Source organism: Ailuropoda melanoleuca, chromosome 9 (assembly GCF_002007445.2).
Source record: "Ailuropoda melanoleuca isolate Jingjing chromosome 9, ASM200744v2, whole genome shotgun sequence".
Taxonomy (NCBI): Eukaryota; Metazoa; Chordata; class Mammalia; order Carnivora; family Ursidae; genus Ailuropoda; species Ailuropoda melanoleuca.
This window is the reverse complement of record NC_048226.1, coordinates 100,447,184-100,471,442: the sequence shown is the minus strand read 5'-3', so window position 1 is coordinate 100,471,442 and position 24,259 is coordinate 100,447,184. Positions and strand designations below refer to the sequence as shown.

The window sequence follows — 24,259 nt, the reverse complement described above, 5'->3', positions numbered from 1 at the left end:
ACAATCCTCCATCTCTGAGGACCCTGCAGTACTGATCGCTGAAAGTGAAGACATACTTTATATTACAAGTGAACAGTATTACCATTTCTGTCATTGAAACTCATCTTTCTTTTTTTTTTAAGATTTTATTTATTTGTTTTAGAGAGAGGGAGAGAGAGAGAGAGAGAGTGGGCACAAGTGGGGGCAGAGGGAAAGAGAGTCTCAAGCAGACTCTGTGCTGAGTGTGGAGCCCGACATGGGGCTCGATCCCACGACCCTAAGATGACCACCTGAGCTGAAACCAAGCATCAGACACTCAACCGACTGAGCCACCCAGGTGCCCCCATGTTTCTTTCTTTATCACTTATTTCACAACTGGATACTTACTTTGTACGCTCACTTTGTACAGCCCTCGCCTAGACTCAGGTTACACAAGTAAGAGCCAGCAAATCTGCCTTTTTTCTAGGAAGGAGGCCGAGGTAGTTTGTAGCCCTCTGTAATTTGCCTAACTTAGAATTCTAGTTTTTGATTTAATTGCTTTTATTTTATGTTCTATTTTCCTTTACGTTTATGTCATTTTCCTGACAAGAGAGACATCTTATCTCATTGTCATGTTCAGATTAGGTATTTCTAAGAATTGCTGATTTCATCTCTAGTCTATGTATTTTATTAACCTTCTAGATTGCTTTCTCATTTTTTGGCTTTGCCCCTTTCTTAATTTTGTGTGCCTCTTTAAGTCTCTATCCTATTTGGGACCTTAATTATTTTATTATTTTTCTCTATAAATTTTTAGAATTTGACTGTAGTGGACACACAATGTTGCATTACTTTCAGGTGTACAGCATAGTGATTTGACAAGTTCATACGCTATGCTCTGCTCACCACAAGTAGCCGCCATCTGCCCCATGCATCACTATTACAGTGTTGTTGACTATATTCCTTCTTCTGTGCTTTGTATTCTCACGACGTACTCATTCTGTAAGTGGAAGCCTCTCTCTCCCCTTCATCCATTTTTCCCATCACCCCACCCACTCCCCTCTGCTAGTCATCAGCTTGTTCTCTGTATTTATAGGTCTGATTCCACTTTTTTGTTTCGTTTTGGTTTTTTTTGGTTTGTTTTTTTAGATTTCACATATGAGTGAAATCATATGGTGTTTGTCTTTCTCAGTTTGATTGCATAATACCCTCTAGGTCCATCCATGTTGTTGCAATGACACAATCCCATCTTTATTTTATGGCTGCACGATATTCCATCGTGTGTGTGTGTGTGTGTGTGTGTGTGTGTATCTTCCTTATCCATTATCCATATCCTGTCCTTTTTTTTTTTTTTTAAAGATTTTATTTATTTATTCGACAGAGATAGAGACAGCCAGCGAGAGAGGGAACACAAGCAGGGGGAGTGGGAGAGGAAGAAGCAGGCTCACAGCAGAGGAGCCTGATGCGGGGCTCGATCCCATAACGCCAGGATCACGCCCTGAGCCGAAGGCAGACGCTTAACCGCTGTGCCACCCAGGCGCCCCATCCATATCCTGTCCTTATCCTTAAGTGTCTATCAGTGGATGCTTGGGCTGCTTCCAAATCTTGGCTTCTGTAAATAATGCTGCAATAAACGTTAGAGTTGCATATATCTTTCTAATTAGTGGTTTTGTTTTCTTTGGGTAAATACCCAGTGGTAGAACTATTGAATCATATGGTATTTCTGTTTTTCATTTTTTGAAGGAGCTCCATACTGTCTTTCACAGTGGCTGCACCAGTTTGCATTCCTACCAAGTGCACGAGGGTTCCTTTTTCTCCACATCTTCACCAACACCTGTTATTTTATGTCTTTTTGATTGTAGCCATGCTGACAGGTGTGAGGTGATGTCTCATTGTAGTTTTGATTTTCATTTCCCTGATGCTGAGTGATGTTGAGCATCTTTTCGTGTGTCTACTGGGGGCCTTTATTATTATTGTTTTTTTTTTTTTTAAAGATTTTATTTATTTATTTGACAGAGACAGCCAGCGAGAGAGGGAACACAAGCAGGGGGAGTGGGAGAGGAAGAAGCAGGCTCCTAGCGGAAGAGCCTGATGTGGCTCGATCCCATAACGCCGGGATCATGCCCTGAGCCGAAGGCAGACGCTTAACCACTGTGCCACCCAGGCGCCCCTATTATTGTTTTCTAAGATTTTATTTTTTTTATTTGAGAGAGAGAGAGAGAGAGCACAAGTTGGGGGAGGGGAAGGGCAGAGGGAGAGGGAGAAGCAGACTCCCCGCTGAGCAGGAAGCCCAATTCAGGGCTTGATTCCAGCACTCTGGGGTCGTGACCTGAGCTGAAGGCAGACGCTTAATTGGCTGAGCCACCTAGGCACCCCCTTAATTATTTTTTTTAATTAAAAAAAAGTCTTAGTCGGAAAAAATGTCATAATACACAGGTTCAGAAGATAACTAGTGTATTTTCTGTTTTGGTAATATCATGGTCCAGGAACTCTCAAAAACCCTCTTTGCAGGTGTTCCTTAAAAATGCTGATTAAGGGGCACTTGGGTGGCTCAGTCGGTTAAGCACCTGCCTTCGGCTCAGGTCATGATCCCAGGATCCACATTGGGCTCCCTGCTCAGTGTGGAGCCTGTTTCTCCCTCTCCCTGTCCTCCTCCCCCATGCTTGCCCTCAGTCCTGCTCTCTCTCTCTCAAGTAAATAAATAAAATCTTTTAAAAAAATGCTGATTAAGAAATAAAACTTTTTTCCCCAGTTTTCAAAATGTATAGCAGGAAAGTAAGAGGAAATCCTCAGGTGACAAAACAACTAGAAAGCATGAATCCTGGAAGGTAAGTGAGCTTCAGAAGCCAGCAAATGCCACATAGCTCTGGGAACACAGTTTCAACAGCCCATATAGGAGGGACTGGAGGTAAGCCTTCAGCCTGCCCCCATTGGGAATTGGATGGCAGACACATATGTAAAGCCAAGACCTCCCCCAAGCCATGTTTAATGAAAGGGTGAACTGGAAAAAAAAAATCCCACTCCTCAAAGCAAGAAAATAAGGAAACTCTGAATCTTGTTGGAAGGAAAAAAAAGCAACCCAAACTGAGGATTTAATTTAAAGTTGTCCTGGCATGAGAGTGACCACAAACTCCTGGCAGAAATATATAAATCCTCCTGGAATGAGAAATTGTGTTTTCGGTGAAATAATGAACAGTCAATCCAAAAAGGTCCTCAGAGGGTTTTGAATCAGGATGTTGGACCCTAAACACATTGCCTTTTTCCCAAGGCCTCATTTAAATATCCAAACAGATTTTTTAAAGGAAAGAGCCATGTTCATAATTATATCCATTGATATTGCAGATGCTAGGAGTTAAGAGGTGAATATGGAATAGTCTCCTCTTTATGGAGCTCATGTTCTATTTGAGGAGACAAATCTGTGTTTTGTAGGCTTGGTGAAGGGAGGCGTTTATTACAGTCATGCAGGAGAGGATATGAAGAAAGTGATGACGGGTGGGTGACAGTTTGGCTGGGTATGGTCTCATTTAATTGGCTTTTAATTTCAGGCTCCATGAGTTGTCATTGGAGGGAATAGATTTTATGGAGAATATACTTAAAAAACTCAGGACTCTTTAGAATTAAAAAATAAACGCTAGGAAAGACATAGTCCAAGTCTGTGCAGTCCCAGAGTACACCCAAGCTTGCTTGCTCACTAAACCTGGAGATAGCGAAAGTACGCAGGACTTCTTGAGGCCAGGCCAGAGGAGTTGGTTTCTAAGATCATCCAAGAATGAGTCCAAGGGAATCAAGATGAGCAAAGTAAGGTTTTGGCTTTGACTTTGCCACTTGGTCAGCAGACTAAGGGTGTGGATTGTTCGTAAAGTTTCCCCTCTCTCTAATGTTTGCCAATGTGTTGGGCATATGGTATGTACACCTGCTCCAGGAGCCTTTTAGGTGCCTGCCCAAGAGCGCAGGCACAACTGCCCCCACGTCATCCATCCCTCCATCCATCTTCTCTGGCACTGGGAACTCAGCAAAGTGACTCCTTGTTGGCTTGTCTGTCTCCTCTATGACCTTGTCAACCACTGAGGGATTGAGGGACCAGGTCTTACGTAATTTTGTTTTGTTTTGTTTTTAATCCTTTCCTTTTGAATGATTAAAACTGAAAAGAGATCCAGTTACTTTAGCAGATGGCTTTTAAAGAAAGGCCCTTGGTACAAACCTTGTAACCCTGCTTTGGGATGTAGGGAAGAGAGTTACATTCTTTCCTTTCCAAACTGTTTTGACACACATATATGGAAATTTGTGTAATTTTGAATATATATTTTCTCTCTGTATAATTACAGCTAGAAATAAATGTGGGTAGAAACAGAATGTGTTTTCCACACTTGAGAATGTACGGTCTCCGCAGTTTCCTGCCCTGCTATTTCACAGTCATTGCAGGCGTGCCATCACCAGGCCATCTCACAGTGACTACCGTGGCCTTGTTCTTCAGGTCACTGCCAGTGCCCATGTTTGGGAAGGCCAAAGGCTGGTGAGGCATTTTCAGGAGCATCTCTGGCTGGCTAATTTTGGGTTAACACCAATGACATCAAAGGCATTAATTAACAATGGTATTTCCCATTTCTTGAACACTCATCGGGAGCTTTAAGCTATGCTGACTGTATACGTTATTTCAGGTAGTCTTTCCAATAGTCATGATTAGATTTTATTATCCTTGTTAATAAGGGAAGTGCCAAAGCTAGTAATGTGCAGATTTGGGACTGGCACTTGGGTCTTTCTGATTCCTGTGTCTGTACACCCTTCCAGATAACCAGGAGACTCTTCCTAAGTCTGAGTTTCCTGCTACTCTTATTGCTTTGCTTCTGGTGGAGTGAAACAGGTGTGAACTTACTTTCCAGTTGGAAAAGGAATAGTGAATTAACATTTGAATCCCTCAGAGTCCGTCTTATGAGTGAAGCTACTTGTCTTGAGTAGTCTTTGAGTTACTTTCCACTGGAGCTTCACGTAAACGTCTGGGCCCTGGTGGGCTCAGCCGTTGTGGCTGTACAGCTTATTGAAAAATTAGAACAAAGATGTGTTGATTAATACTCCCTAAAAGAGCAGCAGATCAGAAATGAGTTTGGGAATTTGATTTCATTTCAAAATTTTGTGAGGATCTTGGCCTAAGATTTTGCCTGGGACTCATTCATATTCCCCAGATTCTTGTGCTGTGGATGTCTATGCTGACCTGACATGGCTTTGTCCTGAGGCTCACAGGGCCCATGGCCAATGAGGAGCTTTTCAGTTAAGTGTTTTCCTGGGGCTCTGAAGCAGTTGTGCCCAAGATTTTTCCATTAAGAATCTTTTCTGGGGCTTGGAGTGATTGCAGTTCCACTTACAATGTAGTATTTGTCATTTGGTTTCTCGTTATGTTCAAATGAAAGAGTATCTTACTGATCAGAGTATTCCAGTCTTCCATCCTTAAATAGTGTCCATGAAAGAATCAGTGGGAACTCTGATGGATTGGAGGCCAAGGCTAGTGATCTTTGTTTTAGATGGTGGCCTCATTGAGGGTACTGGCTATGACCACTAATATTTTTACCTTCCCCAGTATCTTTTTCCATATTTAAAACTACAGTTGAAGGTCTGGTAGTTTCCAGGTACGTGATAAAAGCATTAAGTACTCCTGCCTCTCCTGTGTAGACCTCCTCAGTCCTCTGCTCATGGTTGTATCTCATTGCACTGGAATCTCTCTGCAACTGGTACCGTATGCAAAGAGAGCAAAGACTGTGTCTCTTTCAAATTAGCATATGCGTGGATCCTAGACCTAATCGCAAAGCTTCTATAGGAAAACATAGGAGAATATGTTCCGGACTTTGGGGTAAGCGGAAGTCCCTTAGGCAAGGGCACAGAGAACATTAACCATAAAAGAAGAATAAATTGAGCTACTTTACAATTGATAAATTGATAAATTGATAAATTGAGCTCCTTCATAATTTTTGCTTCTCAAAAGACTTCTTTTGGAAAATGAATGGGCAGCAGACTGGGAAAATATGACATTAAGAATATATTAAGGTTAGAGGGGAGGTTAAGATGGCGGAGGAGTAGGGGACCCCTTTTTCAGCCGGTCCCCCTGAGTTGAGCTGGATAGGTACCAGACCAGCAGGAACATCCACGGAATCAGCCTGAGACGCAGGAAGATACATCTGGATCTCTACAAATGAACATCTCCAGCGCTGAGTATTGAGGTACGAAGCGGGGAGCCGTGAAACCGCGCACAGATATCGGAAGCTAAACAGAAGGGGGAGGGAGCCGCCGTGTCAGGGCGCCGGGAAGCGGTAGCCACCTGCAAGGGGGAGCGAACAGACCGCGGACCCGCACGCTTGAGACAGCAGGCTGAGAAGGGAGCTCCGGGAGCGCACGCGGGACGGCTGGCGGTTGGCGGGCCACCTGCACGGGGGAGCAGGCGGACTCGCGGACGGCACCCGCGAGACAACAGACTTAGAACGCGAGCTCCAGGAGCGCGCGCGCAGGGCGGCTGGCGGGCCACCTGCACCGGGGAGCGGGCGGACCGCGGACCCGCACTCTGGAAACGGCAGACTGAGTCCGTGAGCCGGGAGCGTGCACCACCAAGCATCTCACGGAGCTCCGGAGCTCCGGTGTGCTCACTGGATCGAGGCTGAGACCGGGAGCTCCGGGAGCGTCCGCGGGGCGGCTGGCGGCTGGAGGGCCACCTGCACGGGGGAGCAGGCGGACTCGCGGTCAGCACCCGTGAGACACCAGACTGAGACGGGGAGCTCCGGGAGCCCGCGCGGGGCGGCTGGCGGCGGGCGGGGTTGGAAACACAAAGGACAGAGACGTGCCGGCCCTGGAAGTGAGGGCTGGGACGCCGGGTGTGGGGCGCACAGCCCGGGATGCTGCAGGGTTGAGCAGCACCAACAGAAACAGAGTTAAAGTGGCCAGAACATCAGTGGAGAACGATCCGCGATCCCTCTGTTCTGAGACAGAGGCTGAATTTCAGCCGCTGCTGCTCTCTCAGAAGAGGCATAGCAAACCGCCAGGGAAAGCCGCCAGAGAACAAAAGCCCGGAAATACCGGCTCACAGGGTGCCCATCCCCATCCCCCCTCGCAAGGGACACAGAGACTCTACCCAAACAGGGTTTTCTGAGTACCTGCAGGCAGGCCCCTCCCCCAGAAGGCAGGCTGAAAAATCAAGAAGCCCACAACCCGGAGCGCCTGAGTGGCGCAGTCACCAAGCACCTGTCTTCGGATTAGGGTGTGATCACAACGCTCCGTAAGGAGTCCTTCATCGGGCTTCTCCACCGGGAACCTGCTTCTTCCTCTCCCACTCCTCTGCTTGGGTTCCCTTTCTTGCTGACTGTCTCTCTCTCTCTCAAATAAATAAATAAACTCTTTAAGGAAGAAGCCCACATCCCTAAGATCTCTATAAAACAAGGGCGCACGGCCTGGGTCCCAGTCAACACTTGGGCTCTGGACAACCCTGCAATCTCTCTTCATCAGAATGACGAGAAGGAGAAGTCCCCCCCAGCAAAGAAAAGATAATGAGTCTGTGGCCTCTGCCACAGAATTGGCCTCGGCCACAGAATTAATACATATGGATGTATCCCAATTATCAGAAATGGAATTCAGAGCAACAATGGTCAAGATGATGAGTAAACTTGAAAAAAGCATCAGAGAAAGCGTTGCTGAGAATATAGAATCCCTAAGGGCAGAAATGAGAGCGAATCTGACAGAAATTAAAAATTCTATGAGCCAAATGCAGTCAAAACTAGAGGCTCTGACGGCCAGGGTCACCGAGGCAGAGGAACGCGTTAGCGAATTGGAGGATGGGTTAGTAGAAGAAAAAACGAAAATAGAAGCTGGTCTTAAAAAAATCCACGCCCACGAATGTAGATTACGGGAGATTACTGACTCTATGAAACGATCCAATGTCAGAATCATCGGCATCCCTGAAGGGGTGGAGAAAAACAGAGGTCTAGAAGAGATATTTGAACAAATTGTAGCTGAAAACTTCCCTAATCTAGCAAGGGAAACAAGCATTCGTGTCCAAGAGGCAGAGAGGACCCCATCCAAGCTCAACCAGGACAAACCTACGCCACGGCATGTCATAGTGCAATTCGCAAATATTAGATCCAAGGATACAGTATTGAAAGCGGCCAGGGCAAAGAAATTTCTCACGTACCAAGGCAAAGGTATCAGGATTACGTCAGACCTGTCTACAGAGACCTGGAATGAGAGAAAGGCTTGGGGGGGCATTTTTAAAGCTCTTTCAGAGAAAAACATGCAGCCAAGGATCCTTTATCCAGCAAAGCTGTCATTCAGAATTGATGGAGAAATAAAGACGTTCCAAAATCGCCAATCATTAACCAATTTCGTAACCACGAAACCAGCCCTACAGGAGATATTAAGGGGGGCTCTATAAAGGTAAAAAGGCCCCAAGAGTGATACAGAGCAGCAAGTCACAACCGATACAAAGACTTTAAAGAGAAATGGCATCATTAAAATCATATCTGTCAATAATCTCTATCAATCTAAATGGCTTAAACTCTCCCATAAAACGCCACAGGGTTGCAGATTGGATAAAAAGACATGACCCATCCATTTGCTGTCTACAAGAGACTCATTTTGAACCCAAAGATGCATTCAGACTTAGAGTAAGGGGATGGAGTACCATCTTCCACGCAAATGGACCTCAAAAGAAAGCTGGAGTAGCAATTCTCATATCAGATAGACTGGATTTTAAACTAGAGGCCATAGAGAGAGATACAGAAGGGCACTATATTATTCTTAAAGGAAGTATTCAACAAGTGGATATGACAATTATTAATATATATGCCCCCAACAGGGGAGCAGCAAGATACACAAGCCAACTCTTAACCAAAATAAAGAGACATATAGATAAGAACACAGTAATAGTAGGGGACCTCAACACCCCACTATCAGAAATAGACAGAACACCCTGGCAAAAACTAAGCAAAGAATCAAAGGCTTTGAATGCCATACTCGACGAGTTGGACCTCATAGATATATATAGAACACTACACCCCAGAACCAAAGAATACTCATTCTATTCAAATGCCCATGGAACATTCTCAAGAATAGATCATGCTCTGGGACACAAAACAGGTCTCAGCCAATACCAAAAGATTGAAATTATCCCCTGCATATTCTCAGACCACAACGCTCTGAAATTGGAACTCAACCACAAGGAAAAACCTGGAAGAAACTCAAACACTTGGAGGCTAAGAACCATCCTGCTCAAGAATGACTCGATAAACCAGGAAATCAAAAAACAAATTAAACAATTTATGGAGACCAACGAGAATGAATACACAACGGTCCAAAACCTATGGGATACTGCAAAGGCAGTCCTAAGGGGGAAATACATAGCCATCCAAGCCTCACTCAAAAGAATAGAAAAATCTAAAATGCAGTTTCTATATTCTCACCTCAAGAAACTGGAACAGCAACAGAGGGACAGGCCTAACCCACTGACAAGGAAGGAGTTGACCAAGATTAGAGCAGAAATCAATGAATTAGAGACCAGAACCACAGTAGAGCAGATCAACAGGACTAGAAGCTGGTTCTTTGAGAGAATCCATAAAATTGATAGACCACTGGCAAAACTTGTCCAAAAACAAAGAGAAAGGACTGAGATTATTAAAATTATGACTGAAAAGGGAGAGGTCACGACCAGCACCATTGAAATTGCAAGGATTATTAGAAACTTTTATCAACAGCTATATGCCAAAAAACTAAACAATCTGGAAGAGATGGAGGCCTTCCTGGAAACCTATAAACTACCAAGACTGAAACAGGAAGAAATAGATTTCTTAAATAGGCCAATTAACTATGAAGAAATTGAGTCAGTGATAAACAACCTTCCAAATAATAAAACTCCAGGCCCAGACGGTTTTCCTGGGGAATTCTACCAAACATTCAAAGAAGAAATAATACCTATTCTCCTAAAGCTATTTCAAAAAATAGAAACAGAAGGAAAGCTACCAAACTCATTCTATGAGGCTAATATTACCTTGATCCCCAAACCAGGCAAAGACCCCCTCAAAAAGGAGAATTACAGACCGATTTCTCTAATGAATATGGATGCCAAAATCCTCAACAAGATCCTTGCTAATAGAATCCAACAGTACATTAAAAGGATTATCCATCATGACCAAGTGGGATTCATACCTGGGATGCAAGCATGGTTCAACACTCGCAAATCAATCAATGTGATACATCATATCAACAAGAAAAGACTCAAGAACCATATGATCCTCTCAATTGATGCAGAAAAAGCATTTGACAAAATACAGCATCCTTTCCTGATTAAAACCCTTCAGAGTGTAGGAATAGAGGGTACATTTCTCAATCTCATAAAAGCCATCTATGAAAAGCCTACTGCAAGCATTATTCTCAATGGGGAAAAGCTGGAAGCCTTTCCCTTAAGATCAGGAACACGACAAGGATGCCCACTCTCGCCACTATTATTCAACATAGTACTAGAAGTCCTTGCAACAGCAATCAGAAGACAAAAAGGGATCAAAGGTATCCAAATCGGCAAAGAAGAAGTCAAACTGTCTCTCTTTGCAGATGACATGATACTCTATATGGAAAACCCAAAGGAATCCACTCCCAAACTATTAGAAGTTATAGAACAATTCAGTAAGGTGGCAGGATACAAAATCAATGCCCAGAAATCAGTTGCATTTCTATACACGAATAACGAGACTGAAGAAAGAGAAATTAGGGAATCCATCCCATTTACAATAACACCAAAAACCATGCGTTACCTTGGAATTAACTTAACCAGAGACGTAAAGGACCTATATGCTAGAAACTATAGATCACTTTTGAAAGATATTGAGGAAGACATAAAAAGATGGAAAAATATTCCATGCTCATGGATTGGAAGAATTAACATAGTTAAAATGTCCATACTACCCAGAGCAATCTACACTTTCAATGCTATCCCGATCAAAATACCGAGGACATTTTTCAAAGAACTGGAACAAATAGTCCTTAAATTTGTATGGAACCAGAAAAGGCCCCGAATCTCCAAGGAACTGTTGAAAAGGAAAAACAAAGCTGGGGGCATCACAATGCCGGATTTCGAGCTGTACTACAAAGCTGTGATCACAAAGACAGCATGGTACTGGCACAAAAACAGACACATCGACCAATGGAACAGAATAGAGAACCCAGAAATGGACCCTCGGCTCTTTGGGCAACTAATCTTTGATAAAGCAGGAAAAAACATCCGGTGGAAAAAAGACAGTCTCTTCAATAAATGGTGCTGGGAAAATTGGACAGCTACATGCAAAAGAATGAAACTTGACCACTCTCTCACACCATACACAAAAATAAACTCCAAATGGATGAAAGACCTCAATGTGAGACAGGAATCCATCAAAATTCTAGAGGAGAACATAGGCAACAACTTCTATGACATCGGCCAGAGCAACCTTTTTCACGACACATCTCCAAAGGCAAGAGAAATAAAAGATAAAATGAACTTATGGGACTTTATCAGGATAAAGAGCTTCTGCACAGCCAAGGAAACAGTCAAAAAAACTAAGAGACAGCCCACGGAATGGGAGAATATATTTGCAAAGGACACCACAGATAAAGGACTGGTATCCAAGATCTACAAAGAACTTCTCAAACTCAATACACGAGAAACAAATAAACAAATCATAAAATGGGCAGAAGATATGAACAGACACTTTTCCAATGAAGACATACAAATGGCTAACAGACACATGAAAAAATGTTCAAAATCATTAGCCATCAGGGAAATTCAAATCAAAACCACACTGAGATACCACCTTACGCCAGTTAGAATGGCAAAGATAGACAAGGCAAGAAACAACAATTGTTGGAGAGGATGTGGAGAAAGGGGATCCCTCCTACATTGTTGGTGGGAATGCAAGTTGGTACAGCCACTCTGGAAAACAGTGTGGAGGTCCCTTAAAAAGTTAAAAATTGAACTACCCTATGACCCAGCCATTGCACTACTGGGTGTTTACCCCAAAGATACAGACGTAGTAAAGAGAAGGGCCATATGCACCCCAATGTTCATAGCTGCATTGTCCACAATAGCCAAATCATGGAAGGAGCCGAGATGCCCTTCAACAGATGACTGGATTAAGAAGCTGTGGTCCATATATACAATGGAATATTACTCAGCTATCAGAAAGAACGAATTCTCAACATTTGCTGCAACATGGACGGCACTGGAGGAGATAATGCTAAGTGAAATAAGTCAAGCAGAGAAAGACAATTATCATATGATTTCTCTCATCTATGGAACATAAGAACTAGGAGGATCGGTAGGGGAAGAAAGGGATAAAGAAAAGGGGGGTAATCAGAAGGGGGAATGAAACATGAGAGACTATGGACTATGAGAAACAAACTGAAGACTTCAGAGGGGAGGGGGTGGGGGAATGGGATAGACTGGTGATGGGTAGTAAGGAGGGCACGTATTGCGTGGCACTGGGTGTTATACGCAACTAATGAAGCATCAAACTTTACGTCGGAATCCGGGGATGTACTGTATGGTGATTAACATAATATAATAAAAAAAATAAATTAAAAAAAAATAAAAAATGTTATTTTAGGCGAACCTTCAGATTCCTATCAAATAAAGTGTTAACACTTCTGCCTAAAAAAAAAAAAAAAAGAATATATTAAGAACTCCTATGTCTCAGTAATAAGACAAATGATCTAATTTAAGAAATGACCAGAAAATTTGAACAAATGCTATATGATGAAAGATATAGAGGTGGCCAAAAATCATATGAAAAAATGTCTAACATCATTAGTTATTGGGTAAATGCAAATCACAGTCACAGAATGGCTAAAATGGAAAAGACTGAGAACATCAAATGTGGGCAAGCGTGTGGAGCAACAGTTCTCATACATTACTGTTGTGAGTGGAAAGTGATGCTTCGACTCTGTAGAGGGAACGTGCCTCAGCATAGTTAATGCCACGTGTGACATATCCACAGTGAATATCATACTCAGTGGTGGAAAGCTGAAAGCTTTTCCTCTAAGATCAGGAACAAGACAATGATGTCCACTGTTACCACTTTCATCCAACATAGTATTAGAAGTTCTAGCCACAGCAACCAGACAAGAAAAAGAAATAAAAGGCATCCACATTTGTAAGGAAGAAGTAAAGCTATCACTATTTGCAGATGACATGATACTATATAGAGAAAATTCTAAAGATGCAACCAAAAAACTATTAGAATCAATAATGAATTCAGGGAAGTTGTGGGATATAAAGTCAATATATAGAAATCCCTTGTGTATCTGTACACTAATAATAAAATGACGGAAAGAAGATGAAATAAACAACCCCATTTACAATTGCATCAGAGGAATAAAATACCTAGGAATAAACTTAACTGAGAGGTGAAAGACCTGTACTCTGAAAACTATAAGACACTGATGAATGAAATTGAAGATGACACAAATAAATGGAGAGAGATTCCATGCTCGTGGGTTGGAAGAATTAATATTGTTAAAATGTCTATACTACCCAGAGTGATGTACAGATTCAAAGCAGTTCCTGTCAAAATATCAATGGTATTTTTCAGAGAACTAGAACAAAAAAACCCTAAAATTTGTATGGAACCACAAAAGACCCCAAATAGCCAAACAATCTTGAGAAAAAAGAACAAAGCTGGAGGTATCACAACTCCTGAATTCAGACTCTCCTACAAAGCTATAGTAATCAGAACAATATAGTAGTGGTACGAAAATAGACACGTAGATCAATGAAACAGGATAGAGCACCCAGAAATAAACCCACAATTATAAGGTCAATTAATCTATCACAAAGGAGGCCAAAATATACAATGGTTTAGGGTAAGTGGACAGCTAGCTACATGCAAACGAAGGCTTCAGTCTAAGTGTGGGTGTTGTGATGATTGACGATTCGTTGTCCGGCTATGTGATTCCGTGTATTCTCTGGTTTGAGCAGTTTGTATTCGGTGAAAGTCCCTGCTGAAACCCTAGTGTTTAGGTGAGCTGTTGTTCTTTCTCTTTTATACAGGAGCTAAAAGTACACTTTATGTGGTATGTAGCAAATGCATTTGCTGCAGACGATACAGGCCTTCCCAGCGAGGGACAGGGCAAACTTGAAGAGGTGGGCCTCAGAAAGGCTTTGGGACTTGCACATATGCTGTTTCTGTGCTTTTCTTTGGAGTGTCGTCACGGTGCACCGTCCAGGCCTGGCCTTCCTCAATGTTTTGTCATGTCTCTGTTTTACAAAAAAGCTTTTTTTATGTGTTTCCTTTCTCAAAAGCTTTTTACTTCCTGTCTGTGCTTCAGCTTTCTGAAGAAGAGAAAATCCAGCGGTACAGCATCCTCTCTGAGCTCTACGAGCTGATTGGCTTCCACCGAAAGTCTGCGTTCTTCAAGCGCGTGGCCGCTATGCAGTGCGTGGCCCCGAGCATCTCGGAGCCGGGCTGGAGGGCCTGCTACAAGCTCCTCCTGGAGACGCTTCCTGGCTACAGTCTGTCGCTGGACCCCAAAGACTTCAGCAAAGGTACTGAAGGTCTCATTGCTGGAACTGAGATGTCGCTTGAATCCAATAACTGCATTCATTGTTTGAGCACTTCCTCTCCCAGTTAGACACTGTGGTTGGCAGTGGGTTCAAAGATGATGGAGCCCCACCCTGGCGTTGGGTACTTATAATACAATTATAACAGAAAGCGTGGTGCTTTGCTTGGGGGCTGGTCCCTTTCCTGCCCCTGCTAGTCGTGATTGGAGTTAAGGACAGAAATAACTGGACAAGCCATAGTCTGCTATGGGATTTACAGTCAGAAGGCTCAGTGTTGTTGGTGGGAGACCCGTCGGAGCTGCGGAGGTGGGTATGAGCTCACTTAGGCCACCTTCCAGAGAGGGAGGAGGTTAGTATTCGGGAAGAGGGCAGTTTTTAGAGCAATCTCCCGGTTGCTCCGAAGAGAGAGGATAAAGGGTATTTTAAAAGTTTCCAGTTGCACAGAGAATGGAATCCCCACTTACTGTGCTTCAGGGAGCCTGGAGGCAGGGTCCCACCTGCTCTCCAGGTACTTGTAACTCCAGGCTGGCTCCAGAGGGACAGCAGGTCGCCTGGGCTACATAACATCTGAGAGTCCAGAGTCGGAGGCCTTTTTCCCAGACACTGTCCCTCGCTCCTCACTGTGTAGCGGCCGTCCGTCCTTCGGGTCATGGCTGGCTGTCACTTCTGCAGAGAGCTGCCCGTGGCCCTCAGCCTGTGCAGACACCCTTTCTTTTTCTTTCTTTTCTTTTTCTTTCTTTTCTTTTCTTTTCTTTTCTTTTCTTTTCTTTTCTTTTCTAAGATTTTATTTATTTTAGAGAGAGAGAGTGAGGGAGTGTGCATGTTTGAATGGGGGGAGAGGCAGAGGGANCTTTTTCTTTTCTTTTCTTTTCTTTTCTTAAGATTTTATTTATTTTAGAGAGAGAGAGTGAGGGAGTGTGCATGTTTGAATGGGGGGAGAGGCAGAGGGAGAGAGAGAATCCCAGGCAGGCCCCATGCCCAGCGTGGAACCTGACGCTGAGCCACCCAGGCACCCCTTATTTTTCCTCTTTTATCAAATCCTGTTGTTCTTCCTTATGGCACCCCATAATTTGCAAGTGCATTTAAAAATCACTTGGGGTTGGTGCACCTGGGTGGCTCAGTCAGTTGAGCATCTGACTCTTGATCTTGGCGCAGGTCATGATCTCAGGATCATGAGATCCAGCCATGAGTCAGGCTCTGTGCTGGGTGTGGAGCCTACTTAAAAAAAAATCAGTTGGGGTGATGATTTAACAGCCGCCTCCCACTCCAGCCTGTGTGCCAGTGAGAGCGGAGCACCTGACTCCCCCCCCCGCCCCGGCCCCTGGGTGGCACATGGCAGGTGTCCCAGGAGATACGTGTCATGCAGGACCAAACCCTAATGGGCCGCTGTAGCCACATGTGTGGGCTCCCACTTGTTGAATAGAATTTCTTGGCCTTAATTTTTAAAGCAGATGAACACAAATGTTTCTTGTGAAAAATGAAACAAATAAGCAAATCTCCAAGTGATTTGGTACTTTTTACTTAGCCTTCTGTTTTAGGAGGAAACATTTGCCATCCTTTTGTGAAAGAGGTTGAGAGAAGGTTAGGAAGTGAGATCAAATAAAGTACAAATGATAAATGTTGGCTGGCTGTATTTTTTTTTTTAAGATTTTATTTATTTATTCAACAGAGATAGAGACAGCCAGCGAGTGAGGGAACACAAGCAGGGGGAGTGGGAGAGGAAGAAGCAGGCTCATAGCAGAGGAGCCTGATGTGGGGCTCGATCCCATAACGCTGGGATCACGCCCTGAGCCGAAGGCAGATGCTTAACCGCTGTGCCACCCAGGCACCCCGGCTGGCTGTATTTTTAATAGGAATTAAAAATCACTTTAAACTCCATCTCCACTGTTGCTCTGGACCATTTCAGACATTTCTCAGAGAATTAAATAGAAATGAACTCAAACCCTGCACCTGTGAATGAAGGTGAATTGTATTCTCAGGACCCAAAATATATTTCCATTTCTCAAAGTGAACATTTTCACTAGCTGGGCAGATGCGAGCTGTGTGTATTTGCCGGCTTAATGGGCTGCTGGTTATCACTTTAATCTCCTTTGTGTTGCTGTGTATGAAGATTCAGGAATACGCTGTGTATGGAGATGAGCCTTTTCCCGAGTGAGGGACTCAGTGTTCCCTAAGAGCTCGTACGAGGGGCTGGTAGGGCAGGTGGATTTGCTTTAAGGCAACATTTGTAATAAACTCTCAAATCAAGAACTTTCGGAATGCAAGAGTGTTGACAGTGTTATCACTTGTCATATGTCGCAAATCTGGTTTACAAATAAAAAGTCAGATTTTATTGGAGGGGCAATTTGAATCACATAGCAATGTGACTTGTACAGTAGCATTAAGAAAATTTATAGTCAGTCTTACAGTTGCCTGTGGTAGGAACTGCATCATCATGCATTTAAAATAAAATCAACATGGTGATATCTGCCCAATTTTTAAGTGAGAAAACCTTCTTGATACCGTCACGTTGAGATTAGTTTAATTGGGTTATTTAGAATTCATGGCTTGGTTAGTCATGAAGTTGATTTTGGCTTCTTAATCCTTTTAAAAATCTCTTACTTCGTTTTGGCATTTGGTCTTTGCTTCTTTGATGATGAAAATACTGCAGGGACTTGACTTTCTGTCCTTCCCTGTCGTATGAGAAGTGCTGCTGCTTTACATTCCAAAAGGTTTTTGTAAGATAGGCTCTAGGATTTAAGGTAGTTTTTTTGGTGTGTGTGTGTGTGTGTAGATTTGGTCATTTCTAAGAATTTAAATTTAAAAAGTTATTATGAAGTAATTTAAATACATAGAAATTAAAGAGAATAGTACAATGAGCCCATCATTGCCCAGAGTAAGTGATTATCAAGACTTTGCCACATGGGCTTTATTTTTACAAACTCTTTTTCTTTTATTTGTTCTTTGTTGAAGTATCTTAGGGCAAATCCCAGAAATCATGTCATTTTACCCTACATACTTAAGTTGGATGTCTGGAAAATAGAGGCATCGTGTTTCATCAGGCTTTCCACTTGACCCACATGCCTGTGAAGTCGCACCTGTGAGCCGGGCATCCCGCTAGGCGTTAAGGATACTTGGGTGCATAAGACACAATCCAGGCTCCAAAGGAAATTGAGGATTGGTGGAAGGAATAAATACATGAGCTTGCAGGTGCCTCACTGCCGGATAAAGCCTGTGGGTCGGAATTTGTGCACGATGCATCAGAAGTGCATGAAAGAACCGGCCATCCGTGAGGCGCAGGGCAGTGGGAGAGGAGCTCAGTAGGGCTGGGGCAGGAGGAGCCCCTGTTGGAGTCTTCATCTTTTCTGCCCAGCCCTTAGGGCCCCAGACGTAACGCTGTGCCATAACCTGTTTGTGTTGGAAACCCGTTATGGGGTCTCCTTCATGAAGGATTTCAAGGTAGAGAATATTTAAAAGTAGTAATTGTTGCCAGAGGGGAGATGGAATAAATAACTCTAAGATTCTGTGGTCTTTATTTTTTAAAGATTTTACTTATTTATTTGAGAGGGAGCACAGGTAGGGAATAAGCAGAGGGAGAAGCAGGCTCCCTGCCCAGTGGGGCTCCATCCTGGGGTCCGGGGATCACGACCCGAGCTGAAGGCGTTGCTTAACTGACTGAGCCACCCAGGCGCCCCTAGATTCTGTGATCTTAAAGAGGTACTTTCCACTGGCTGTGCAACCGACCCCCCCACCTTAAATTTCAACCACGCTAGTTTGTTTTGGAGGGAGCAGCCGCAAAAGTCCTTTGGTAACCTTTTTCTAATTTAGCTATCTGCTTTTATGCGTTTTTCTTATACATTAAATTAAAAAAGCACATTTTTGTAGTGTCCTCGTTTGTTGCTAATGAAGGGTCATCACATACCAGTATTTTTTTGAAAAAAAATTGTATAACTCAAACACATGCCATTGGAAACATAATCTTTCGTTATAACCTTACTGTAATGATCTCAAAGTGGTTATTTTTAAGTTGTGTCTTTGCAGAAGAGAAGAAGTATTCCATAAAACATGTCTTTTTATGGTATGAGAAAACATATCACTTAAGAGCTTTGTCTGGGGAGAGTTAAACACAGGAAGTATTTTTTCTTGCCCTCTGGGTTTGGTCGTTGAGGCATTTGTCTTTCAATTACAAGTTTTACACACACCGTTACACGTATTTCCAAGGAAGGCTCACGTCCTTGGTTCTGGTGCCAGCGCGGCCTCCCCCAGGCCTCTGAGGACACTTTGTGACTTCCGCCACAGGCACGCACCGAGGCTGGGCTGCCGTCCAGATGCGCTTGCTTCACGAATTGGTCTACGCGTCCCGAAGAATGGGGAATCCTGCTCTTTCTGTCAGGCACTTGTCCTTCCTGTTGCAGACCATGCTGGACTTCTTGTCAGATCAAGGTGAGTGAGTTCAGTGAACGGGAGCACCCTTCATGCCGGCCCGCACAGACCTGGGCTTAGGTGGGTGGCGCTTCCCGGTCCTCCGCTGTCAGGAGATGCCGTGCTCCACTGTGCCCTCAGCTCCCCGTGCTGCCCTTGCTGTCCTCCTGGGGGGCCTGATGCCGCTGCTCACCACGCCTTCTCCCCTCTCCTCCCCAGGCCTCCTCTACCGCTCTGCTGCTTCTGTCTCTCAGCCTCCTGCGTGGGCTCCCCTTCCCTTTGCCTACATTGCATAAAATAGAAACATCCAAGTATAACATTTATACAGAGAGCTGCATGATTCATAAGCATGTTGCTCAGCGAATTCTCACCAAGTGACCACTTCTGTAAATGGCAGCCAGATGGGAAGTATAAGCAGAACCCCGATGACCCTGGTGTGCACCCCCAGTTACCCTCCTTGAGGACCCCAGTGTGTGCCCCACTTACCCTCCCCAAGGACCCCAGTGTGCGCCCCCAGTTACCCTCCCCGAGGACCCCCCTGTGCGCCCCCAGTTACCCTCCCCGAGGACCCCTCTTTGCGCCCCCAGTTACCCTCCCCGAGGACCCCTCTGTGCGCCCTCAGTTACCCTCCCTGAGGACCCCGGTGTGCACCCCTAGTTACTCTCCCTGAGGACCCCGGTGTGCACCCCTAGTTACCCTCCCTGAGGACCCCGGTGTGCACCCCCAGTTACCCTCCCCGAGGACCTCTCTGTGTGCCCCCAGCTACCCTCCCCGAGGACCCCTCTGTGCGCCCCCAGTTACCCTCCCTGAGGACCCTGGTGTGCGCCCCCACTTACCCTCCCCGCAAGAGCAAGCCAGGCTCGGTGACCGGTGGTGCAGTGCCTGGTAAGGCAGTTTCTGGAGAGGCCACAGCTGCCCCAGGGGACGCTGAAGCTGACATGGCCCTTCAGAGAGATACCTTGCTGTGTGGTGAGGGACCAGGCCTCACACTCCCACCCCGCCTCTGGACGCACACTGCTCCCAGGAAGGGGGTGTGGTCTTGGATGAGGCGGCTCTCCAGCTGAGAGCAGTCCCTGGAGAGGGCGGAGCTCCCGTTGCCTGGGGATCTGTCCTTCCATGCCTGGTGGTGCTCCACTGTGTGCTCCAGAGCTGCCTCTCACTCTGGCTGTCCCAGTGCGGACCCGACACAGCGCAGCCGCTGTGCTCCTTCAGCCCGTGCCCGCCATCCAGGGTGCCTCCTCTGTGCTCACAGCTTTGCAATCAGCGTGTCCTGCTCTCCCTCTGCCTGTGGCGGTCTCAGCCTCCTAGGCTGCAGGTGGGAGGGTGCCTCGTGTGGGGCTGAGGCTTAAATACATGAATTCCAATAACACGTAAACTCAGGAATGATCAGCTTCAAAAACAAAAGGACTAAAGCTGGCATGTGATTGCCTTTCAAAGCCAGGGCGATGGTCGGTCTGACTCCTGGGCTTCTCTAAATCAGGAGAGGAAGCTGTTACACATTGTGTTTTAGGCAGAGACTGTTGGGGACCCTGGTTCCTGATGAAGTTTGAGGGCGTGTCGCAGGGTCGGGCGAGATTCTTCCTGTATAATCTCCTCGTCTACACCTGTGTGTCCTTGAGCTTCATCCAGGCAGGCTGCGTGGACTTCACGTCACGCGTACCTTGAATGCCTGCCACGTGCTGTTCTCTTCTCTCGGAGGCCTCTGTCCCCAGGGCCACCTGCTGGGACTCGGGATGTCTGTGTTCCCCAGGTGACTTCCACAGCCATCTGTGTGTGAGGAGCTCCTGTAGCTCCTTGTTGCGAATGACCTTGCAGCACGTCCTACGTCTGGTGCTTGTTGGTGTCCCTCTGGGCGTGGAGCGATCCAGGCGGCACAGGTGCATCGGTGCGCGGACAGAGGCCCCCGCGGATGGCGGGACCACTGCGCCTCTGTGCCCACTCGGTTTCCGTGGCCTTTGGTGCTGCAGTGGAGTTGCGTCCGTCCTTGTGCTGCCTGCAGAGTTTGACCGTTGAGCAGCAAGACCAGCATGGCAGCTGGTAGGTGCATGGTTTGCGCTTGGGTTTCTCTGAAGCATGAGGGGCAGATGAAGGCGGAGTTCCCAGAACAGGCCGGCTCTGGTGTCCGGTGGTGACGGGGCATGGGTCTGTCTGTTGTTTGATGAATTGAATTTTTGCTTTTTGATGGGTGGCTAGCTCTCTTCAATCCCCCCGGGGGTGTTTGGCCCTCCCCACGAGCCAGCAGCTGTGGCGACGCAGCGTGCCGGGCACAATGTCCAGTCTGAGCGAACTCTGCCCACTGGGCCTTCGAGTTCTGGGTGCCTCCCGATCCGTGGCACATGTCCCTCTCCCCTTTTGTCACGTTCTGCTCTCTCTCGGTACCACTTTCCCTCATGGCTCACGTTTAACTGTGTGTGGTCTCACGTGACTGTAGGTCGTGAAGACAGGGCCCCACATCCTTGCCCTGAGCTGCTCGCACCTTCACCTCCTTCATCCTGCACTTTTTCTCTTAAATATGCATCCCCCGTCCTGTGGCAGGACGTACTCTCTCCTCCCCCTCCCCGTTCCCAGTCACCACGTGACTCCGCTAGGTCTGGGTTCCCTCTTGGCAGCTTTTGACGAGTCCCTGCTCGACCAGGTCTTCCTGCTCTGTTCTCTTCCTTCACGCGCTGCTCACGACTGCCAGGGAAGAATCCCTGCGTCTTTAGTTGGTCAGTGCCTGGCTTCCCTCCGGGAGCTCTGGAGGGAAGGAGCTTGCTGCTTGTTGGAGTTCATGTCAGGTGGTGATCTAAAGACACCGAGTTTATTTTTTTTATTTTAATGTTTTTTTATTATATTATGTTAGTCACCATACAGTACATCCCTAGTTTCCGATGTAAAGTTCGATGATTCATTAGTTGCATATAACACCCAGTGCACCATGCAATACGTGCCCTCCTTACTACCCATCACCAGTCTATCCCATTCCCCCATGCCCCCTCCCCTCTGAAGCCCTCAGTTTGTTTCTCAGAGTCCATAGTCTCTCATGCTTCATTCCCCCTTCTGATTACCCCCCCTTTATCCCTTTCTTCCCCTACCGATCTTCCTAGTTAAAGACGCTGAGTTTAAAAGGAGAGGAGCTCGGGACATCAGACTGTTGAACAAAGAGCTATCTCCTTAAAGGTCTGTGTGTAATGGTTTTTGGTTAATTGGAGTCTTCGGAGAAAAGGACAAAAGTCAGGAGGTTTAAAGAGTTCTTCCTTCTGATGGCTGTAACCTCAGATCACTGATGGCCTTCTTCCCGGGCCTCCGTTTTCTCATTTGTACAACTACGAGGGCACAATTGTGAGGTACTTTGTTTTCATTTTAGTGATCGATACTTTATTTAATTTTTAATTTTTTAATCTATTTATGTATTTAAGTTCAGGGCTTGAACTCATGACCCTGCTTAAGACCTGAGCTGAGATCAAGAGCCGGTCACTTAACCAGCTGAGCCATCCAGGTACCCCTCATGATAGATATTTTAATTTACTGGATGACCTTTCCTCAGGAAAGCCCATGGTATCATTTATAGAGTTGGTAATTAACATTTCTAAATACTGCTGCATTGAAATGAAATGTGGACTAGAAGAACAGCCAAGAAGGGAATCACTGACCCTGGGCTTGAGGGAAGGGCTTCCTAGCTTTCTTGTCATATGTCAGCCTGTCTGGGTATTTGCAGGTGGAGACGCCGTGATCTGGGAGCTTCTTGCCCTGCTCTCCCCCACGTATACCCTCTTCATGTGTGCAGATAGGAGCGAACTCATAAGTTATGAGGACAGTTGTTAACACGAAAGGCATCAGTTCCCCAGGACTCTGGTCGTTTTTTTCAGGATGGAAGTACTAACTTGAGAATTTGTGGACTTTTCTTGGGAAGTGTGACTGTGTTACTGTTTATGATTATCAATACGTGGTCCCTTCCCGTATCCCGAATCCCCCCATTGATATGGGGAAGCTGCTTAGAGCTTCCATGGCAGCACGGCTGTGGACCAGTGAGCTCTGTGGGTCGTGGCTGCAAACCTGTGACCTGGTCCTGTGTGCTGCGCGGGAGTCCTTGAGAAGGTGCGGGACCCCTGACTCTGTGAAGGCTCAGGGTGGCGCATGTCCAGCCTGTCTCTTCCTGCTCTCTTACTCGCCGTGCCCTGGCGTGCCTGTCTCCAGATGCTGCAGCATTTCTGCTCTGCTGCATTTGCACTGCTGCCCTGCCTGCCCTCCTGGCCACTCCTATTCCTGTCACCTTGTCCAGGAATTTGTCCTTCACTGTGATACCCCCTTCATGGAGCCTACTGTGTGGGTCCCTGCTACAGCCCTGGCTCCCAGCACTGCTGGCCTGTCCCCCCGCCCCCCCGGCGTGCCCCCAGCCTGGATGCCCCTCAAGCACAGGAAGTGTCACGTGTACCTGGACCAGCACCTGGCACCTGCTAGGCCCTGAAATGCTGCTGAGTGAGTGGGGGCTTCTGTCTCTGTGAGTCTGCCCTATGCCGTGCCGCCCAACTGATGTTTCTTCTAGTTGGCTGCTTTAAAAACTCCTTTGGGGCACTTGGGGGCTCAGTTGGTGAACCATCTGCCTTCGGCCGAGGTCATGATCCCAGGGTCCTGGGGTTGAGTCCCACGCCTGCTTCTCCTGCTCCCCCTGCCTGTGCACACACTCTCTCTCTCTGTCAAAGAAATAAATAAAATCTTTAAAGAAAATAAAAATAAAAATCCCTGTGGATATTGCTCTTCTGCAACAAGGTTTGGGAAACTACTGCCTGGGGCCAGATCCAGCCCAGCACCTGATTTGATCCTTGGCCTTTCTAGCCTGGGTGTGTAGTTGCTGACACCCATTCCTGTGCAAAGGAAAAGGCTTGCTGCTTTCACATCAAATTACTTAAACAGGGTCAAGGGGAAAAACTAGCTCAGACGGAATCTCATGGCTTCCAGGGGAAAGTCCCAGATGAGAGGACTCAGATTAGCCTTGGAGTAGGTGTGCTAGCATGAGTGAGGGGCAGAAAAATGCCCTGCTTTCAGTCACTCCTGTTGGTGCCACAGCGAACAGGTGAGGACAGGGTGCCACTGGGGCCGCGGGACGGCCCGTGAGGAAGCCTCCTCCCTCAGACGTGTATACTGTGTTACGGTAGCAGAGGGTGCTGTGGTCTTGCTCTAGGGCCAGGTGCTTTCTCAGTGGAATTGAAACTTCACATAGTTGCTTGGGCTTGTCCCTGCTGGGATCTAAAGGACTTCTGTGTTTTACTGTGTTCAGCGTTTTGCAGGACGACTCTGGGTTGAAAACCTGTCACAGCTCCGCTGTCTCCTCTACTTGGCAGGACTCCATAGAGAGAAGTTCCGTGAAGT

At 46.0% G+C, this 24,259-nt stretch overlaps 1 protein-coding gene across 9 annotated transcripts in view; it reads left to right on the top strand.

The window, feature by feature from the left end:
- The window catches only part of TRAPPC9 (trafficking protein particle complex 9), a 601,443-nt gene that overhangs the window by 101,861 nt on the left and 475,323 nt on the right, over positions 1-24,259 (top strand). For 8 of the 9 annotated variants that reach the window (XM_019801179.2, XM_034668653.1, XM_034668652.1 and 5 more), the window contains 2 exons: positions 14,278-14,494; positions 18,788-18,931. In XM_019801179.2, the coding sequence (XP_019656738.1) occupies positions 14,278-14,494; positions 18,788-18,931 (361 nt within the window). The remainder of the gene's footprint in view (positions 1-14,277; positions 14,495-18,787; positions 18,932-24,259) is intronic. The other variant, XM_034668654.1, reaches the window with a different exon arrangement.